This window comes from Gossypium hirsutum, chromosome D12 (assembly GCF_007990345.1).
Source record: "Gossypium hirsutum isolate 1008001.06 chromosome D12, Gossypium_hirsutum_v2.1, whole genome shotgun sequence".
NCBI classification, from domain to species: Eukaryota; Viridiplantae; Streptophyta; class Magnoliopsida; order Malvales; family Malvaceae; genus Gossypium; species Gossypium hirsutum.
Window position 1 is genome coordinate 11,838,363 of NC_053448.1, and position 7,279 is coordinate 11,845,641.

At 38.4% G+C, this 7,279-nt stretch overlaps 1 protein-coding gene across 3 annotated transcripts; it reads right to left on the reverse strand.

The window, feature by feature from the left end:
• Positions 1-1,572: 1,572 nt before the first annotated feature.
• LOC107945747 (SCARECROW-LIKE protein 7) lies at positions 1,573-4,116 on the reverse strand. 3 transcript variants are annotated; one of them, XM_016879855.2, is made up of 2 exons: positions 3,943-4,116; positions 1,573-3,834 (listed from the first exon to the last, which is right to left on the reverse strand). In XM_016879855.2, exon 2 carries the CDS (start codon positions 3,798-3,800, stop codon positions 1,956-1,958), a length of 1,845 nt encoding a protein of 614 aa, XP_016735344.1. In that variant the 5' UTR covers positions 3,801-3,834; positions 3,943-4,116; the 3' UTR covers positions 1,573-1,955. The 3 variants fall into 3 exon arrangements, with proteins under 3 accessions (XP_016735344.1, XP_016735345.1, XP_016735346.1); XM_016879856.2 differs by having other exon boundaries at positions 1,573-3,839; positions 3,943-4,103; XM_016879857.2 differs by having other exon boundaries at positions 3,939-4,102.
• Between the last annotated feature and the right edge of the window lie 3,163 nt (positions 4,117-7,279).

Here is a 7,279-nt window from a genome sequence, read left to right on the forward strand (position 1 = left end):
AGAAGAGGATAAAATTACCTGTGTCTGTCACAACTTCTTCCAATGTGTCCGTAATTATATATGTATATACATATATTCATTTTAGCCTTTTTCAGAGTGGTGAAGATCTGAAGGGATTTAGGCCGTAAATACTTTACATAAGAGGCAAAAAGACAGAAATTAAGACCGGCTAATAGGTTATTTTTTGGGCTTTCCAGCGCATCTTAATCATTGCCAATACACCTTTAAAACAGACAAATTCGTGAGCAAATGGTAAAAAGAAAAAGAAAAGAGTTTGGAGAAGTAAAAGAATAATGATCCATTTCCTAGTAGTCTTCAAGAGTTGCTAAAAAGCGAATGCAAACGTTAGAAAGAAAAACCATATTCGATCAAAGATTGGCCCATAATTTAAATGTGACACTAGTACAAAAAAATAAAGAGTAGAATTATGCTGTTTTTGCCACTATTCAAATCATGCGTTCTAATATTTTGGAACCTTTAGGACTATAAATTTAGTTCAAGATACCCTGCAATAAAAGGTTATGAGTGGTTTTAAGGCTAAAAAAGGGCCCTGTAGTGTTGACCAAGGCCTTTACGACAAAAGAGGATTTGAGACATCTCCTTTCTAGGAGTTTTGGTGGTTAAACCTTGCTGCATTCTACTCTGCTAATGTGATCTAATAAGGTGAAGCAAGTCCTTACCGGATGACAAAACATCACGCAAATCCTATTTGTCTTCCTTGACCTATAAGAGATTCCCCGCAATCACAGGATAAGATCTCATGTTTAATAGATAGAGATTTAAGAGTTTGATTCTTCAGGATGAAAATGACAGACCTTAAATCTATAACCAACAGGTTGAATAGAGAAAAACATATATGCATCCATATATATATATATATGATTAGGCAGGGATGGCAACCACCATCCACATGCAAATTTAAAAATGTCCTTTTTCAGCTAAATAAGATAACAAAGGAAAACGATGGGTACTTGTAGCCTAAAAGATTGAAAGCTTGATTTTAGAGGAGATAGTAAAAGGTTACCTTGCAAGGTGATTCACAGAGTCTCTGAAATAGTGTTAATCTGGGAAAACGATTTCTGTGCAATGTTGGTAGTCATCAAATACCAAATATAGAAAAATCACTGTTCAAACACAAGAATTTGTCTTAATCAAACATCCAACTACAGATCTAGAAACGGTTTACCTGCTAGTCTCACTATCTCACACCTCTACTCCATAACATACCTTTGTTCAAAATATTATTACATGAATTATTGATAAATATAGAAATGCAATGAGAACACATCAATTATATATATTTTCATTCGAGATTTATTTTGGGTCAAAACCTATATTTACCTTAAATCATTCTCTTATGGAAATTCACTCTTTTATCGACCCAAACATCCATTTATCATAACAGATCGGAACAAGACTCGACTTGTAATGGCACAATCGAAGATGTCCCGTCGATTACTGCTGCTCTTTCGAGTTAGAGAATGACAAGAGAGAACTTTATTTGCTTGTAATTTTAGGGGTTAAAAAAAACATTGACACCCAAAAAGTAAAATCTTAACAAAATGTGAAAAATTTACAAATCCGAAACAACACTTCTAATCATTTAAATGTTAATGAGGCAAACAAACTGCGTAAATTTTACAATATTTCCAACAATCTAACATTATTTGAATCGAACGCCCTTGACACCTAAGGGAAATGTGCATCTCTCCACCACTTTCATTCCCCATATATTACAATTTTTGTCATGCTGAAACTTCCAAACCCAACAACTAATATGGTAAAGAACAAGAAATTATCAGAATAAAGATGATACATGATAGAAATAACCTAAGAAGCTTCTCAAATATTGCACTTGAATTTTCACCAGAGCTGTCCCATTCCACACTAGAGAAAAATGACCAGGTGGAAAACTTTACATCATTCATTACCAATAATCCCCTTAATCATCATCATCAACGCCACGACGAAACTGTGAGTAGAGGCACCTCTTTCCAAGCTAATGTCAGAAATCCAGGTTTGGATTCTATCAGTGAATACGAAGAACTGTAATTATAATTCCACAACAGAATCTTCGCTTGACTTATCGCGTAATGGCTAAGGCTTACCGTTTCAAAACCTGCACTTTCCATCAATACCTTCCATTGCTCTTTATCTTCCATCCGTTCCCTTCGCTTTTCTGCTTCTTCTGCTCCAATAATCGCCCCGATTTTCCCACCCAGTAACTGTCTCTCAACTTCAACTCTCTCCGGTGAATCACGAGGTAAGTTCGGTTCCAACGATTCGAATACGGCCGTGTAATACCGCAATGCATTCTTGAATCGGTTCACGAACCCCACTCGATTTAAACTCGCTTCATACTCGCCCAATGTCACGATTTTGGGGTTCAATGATTTAGCCAAACAGAGAGCTGCTTCCACGGTTACCGGAGTGGCATCTAACAAATTGTATAATTGAAGCATGAAATTTACAGCCAATACCTCATCATTATCAACTCGGAAACAAGACTCCTTCAGTTCCTTAATCGGAGTTAGAATCGGTTCGAATTCAAAATTCAAATCCAGAAGCTTGGCAAAGTCGCGTAGACGGTTACCGGTAGCATAAAGGGAGGGAGCTGGAGATGATCCCAAAACCGGGGCAGGTATACCCGAAATACGAATTCGGGTGGGTTTTCCAGCCGACCTGGCCGCTAGAGCTTGCAAAAGAGCAGCCCATTGAACTCCTTGAACAATTCCAAAGTCCACTATGTGAATCTTGGTTGCTCGCTCAGTAGCTTCGAGAATCGCTTGATTTGCCGTTAAATGAGCGAACTTGGAGTAAGGGCAGGCGTCGTTCAATACTTTGTAAGAGAGAGTGAAGTCCTCCGACGTCGTTTCGAGCAGATTCAACCTTTTCTCTGCTGGAAGAGAGACTCTGCTATAGAGGGCTTGGGTGAAGTAAAAAGCCACTCTTTCAGTTGGATCTCCACGTTCAGATACCGACTCCCTGAGTTCAACCAGCGATTTAATCGCGCGTTCAGGTTCTGAGTCGGAGAGTCTAGCACAGTCGAGTAAAGCTTTCAAAAGCGGGGGAGCTGACTCGATCTCGGTGGAATCAGCTGAGACCCCTGCGGCGTCGTTTGTGAGTGGGGTCTGGCTCGGAGGACTGCTTGCTTTGGTTTCTTTAACGGCTACATGAGGAGGTGGTGGTGGCGGAGGGGATGGGGATGGGGACCACGTCGGTAGCTGGTGCTGAGGCTGAAGAGTAGGGCTAAGGTTTTTCTGTGCCTCGGTTGGGAAAATGACTCGGTTCAGATCAGACGGCGTAGGACACGCCACGCTGAGACGATTTGGGCAAGCACTAAATGGATCAGCGCCGTAAAGACCAAAATCAGCATTGTTCTGCCATACTTCACAACCAGACGGCAGATTTGAACTATCCGTTGAATCCCCACTGTTCATTAAGCAATCCATCCATTCGTCGGTGTCAAACTCACCACCCGAACCACCACCAAAATCCGGGAATCGAAACCCACTCGAATGATGATGCCCCATGTTAGGGAACTGAAACCCTTCTCCAGTATCACCCTGAAATAGGTCAGTGAAACCTGGACCCGAAAGCCCGTACCCGAGAATGGGAGAGTTGGAGACGCCATGGTGGGGGTTGTTAGGCCAAGGGTTTAAAGTAACATGACTGACACCAAGAAGCTGTTGCTGGTGGTGGTGGTGCTGCTCTTGTTGTTGTTCTTGCTGTTGCTGTTGCTTTATAACTTGTTGAGCGATTGCCATTAGATTTCCGCTATCCGCACACATATATGCCATTCTCCGGCCAAACCTCGACGGAAAATCGTTTGAACTGCACTATCATAACCCACAATTAACAAAGAAAGGATCAGCGAAAGAGTGAATTTTTTTTCCAGTTTTTAAAGCATGAAAGAAGAGAGAGAAGAAAGAGAGTACATACAAAAGTGTAGGCCCAACGGTAACTGAATCAGAAGGTCTACAAACTTGGATTTTGCTCAAGGAAAGGAGAGAAAGAGAAAGAAAGCAATTTGGAGAAGTGCAACTCAAAAGAACGATACCTAGAACAGTAGAAGTAGAGAGCGCTGAGTAGAGTCCCTTCAAATGAACAAGTGGGACCTTATATCAGAGCTGCTAAGCATAAAGCCAAGTTGATCCCTCTTTATTTTAAACAAAATAGAATGAGAATTTGAAAAAAATATTAAGATTTAAGAGGGCTAATTAGTCAAAAAAGGCTGATTTTAAAAGTTAACTACCTCGCTTTTTTTTTAATTCAAAGAAGGATAAATTATACTAATAATTACTTAATTTTGGAATAGTTGATAAAATAGTTACTTAAATTTTAATTTAATTACTTAATTTTTGAAAATTAATAAAATAGTCACCACTAACCATTTTCCGTTATAGACGTAACGAAGCTACCATTTTACGTTAGATACTTAACGGAGTTGCCATTTTTCATCCCCTATCACTGCTCTCCCATCCATCTTCCTCTTCAACATAATCCATCCCCCTAGTCTGATTCTCTCTCCCTCTTCCCTACCATCTCTCCTCCTACTATAATTCTTTCCCTTCCCCCACCGTCCCTTTGCTAACCCTTTTCCATTACTTTGATTCTTTTCCTCTCTATTTTTGGCATTTCCTTTCCCCTTTCTCTCTCGCTTGAAGGAACTAAAACTTCGTTAATCAGACAACTAAAATGTTAGTAATAATAAAAGTAAGGAAACATCTCTCCTGTTTCTCTTCCATTTAAGCTTGATGTTATTGCTTATTTATTTCTTGTATCATTTGCATTATCTGTGTTTCAATTCCTTTTATTACATCAGTTTTTTTTCGTTACAAAAGAGTTACTGCTTTGATTCTCTTTCTAAAGAATTTAAATCTGTTGGGAATTTTTAACTGATTGGTTATCTTTTCTTATCGTTTTTTCCCTCATGGATTCCTTTTTTTTTTAAATTTGCATTATAGGGTGTTAATACTGTAAGAGTCATTACATTTGCAGTCAAGGTATTAGTATTCAAACTGTATACTTTGTGTATAAATTGACAATTTTTTATTGTATTTTTGAAGCTTATATTGTGAAAGCTTTGATAGTTTCGGGGTAGTGAGAGAATTTGAGGATAAAAAGCACATAAAAGGGAACCCTTTTCATATCTTTGTGTATTCTGTGATAAGCTTTACTTGAAGAGGATGGTATCTTGTAAATTCTGCAGAATAAATGAAAAATTTTAAATCTTTTAGTTGGCATGGTTGATAATTTAATTAACAATGTAAGATGAGATAAATGAAGTGTTTAGAAAATAAAAACCAAGGAAGAAGCTGAAGGACATGAAGACCAATCACAATCAACAATTTAGGAATTAAACCATGGTTTTGAGGAGAAGGCTATGAAAGTAGATGAGAGAGTTTAGAATCTTGTGCACTCTGGAAGCACCAGTTCTCCAAGGCTGCTGCCATTGGGGCATAGGTGCACTCAGAGTTAATTTGTAACTACATGACACAAGCGTCCCAATAGTTTCCAGAGATTGAAAACTCAGATGCAGAGGGCTTGGCGATGGGGTGATAATTCAAAGGATGAAAGGTATCGGCCCAGCTTCAATCCTAAGGTTTTGGCAAATTAAAAATGCAAGTGGTACAAACTCCACTCCAAATCTATGGTATATTAGACCAAACTCTTCCACTTCTTTTTTTGCTTATTTCTAAGTTTCCTCTAATCAGTCATTTTGTGTATGTATTTTCTATGGTTGTAAATTCGTTGGATGGTGGGGGGAGTGAAATAATCAGAGTAGGGGAAAAGGGTTAGCAAAGGGACGACGGGGAAAGGGAAAGAATCAAAGTCGGAGGAAGGATGGTGGGGAAAAGGGAGAGTGATGGGAGAGTAGTGATAGGGGATGGAAAATGGCAGCTCTATTAAGTATATAACAGAAAATGGTATGTAACACCCTAAACCCATCCTAGACATTATGGTTGTATCTGGCAATGTCACACGATAGTGTTTTTGAAACCTCGTTGTTACGATGAAAACATTTCATGTTATTATATTTAGTAAACCTTTGTTAGAACTTAAGAAGTCGTCTTTATTCATTTAAAACATTTGTTTTGAAACATCCCTCATTGCGGAAGCTTTAATAAAATAGTCTAAGTGATCATGCGTTTAGAAAATACTTTAACTTTTTGAAAACTGAATTTCCTACGACCAGCAGGTATAAATCCATAAAGTAAAATAAATAAATAAAAACCCAAAATTTAAAACCAAAGTCCCCGAGGGTCCTTAAATTACAACCTAAATAATCAATAATAATCAAATCATAAATCGTAATTGAAAACCATGAAGTTCAAAAACTACTGTGGCCACCGCTGAGTTCTCCGTCGCACCGATCTGTCTAAGTCTAGGGATTACCTGTGCACATTAAAAAAAAAGGGTGAGTTTACGTAAACTCAGTATGTAATCTCACAGAAACAAACAAATAATCAGTTTTCACAATGCACAGTTGAACCGTCTTGGGCCTAAGCCCTTTTCAGTATCAGTGACAATTTGGGCCTTAGCCCATCTCAGTACAGTGTCAAAAATGCAGTAGGGCCTTAGCCCATCATAGTATCAGTAGTAGTAACATTTATGCAATAGCAAAATCCTACCCAACCAGCCTCTACACACCATCTTCGTCCAACCTTACACTCCATATGGGGATATAATCAACCCACCCATCCTTACACTCCAAGTAGTACAAAATAGTAGTTTGCAGTTGAGCTGCCAGTAAATTAAGCTTAAAGCCTTTCAGTACACTTCTTCCAAGTAACAACCCCCAACCCAATGCAGTGCAACATACCATGGATGATATGCTATTATGCAATTTCAGTACATATATTCAGTTCAAATATTAACATGCTCAGTACAAATATCATTTAGTTAATTTCACACATTTAGGAGTCTAAGTAGCACTTACCGACCTTACAGTAGGTTCACAGTCGACTTAGGCGACCCGTACAACCTTAGAAACGTTTCGGTGAAAATGGGCCCACACACCTGTGTGTACCCACGTGTCCCACTCGGCCCAAATTGGCCTTGGCCGTGTGATCCACTTTTAATGTAACCCATGCTAGCTAAATATTCATATATGTTTCCACTATTTACTAATATGATCATTCAAAGCTGTCTACTTGAGTCATTGTCACTAAATTATTTATAACTTGAGCTACCGAATTCTGAATTAAGATCTGTTTGATTTTTTCGAAACTAGACTCAAATACCTTTCTACCATAAAATTTTTAGAATTTATAGC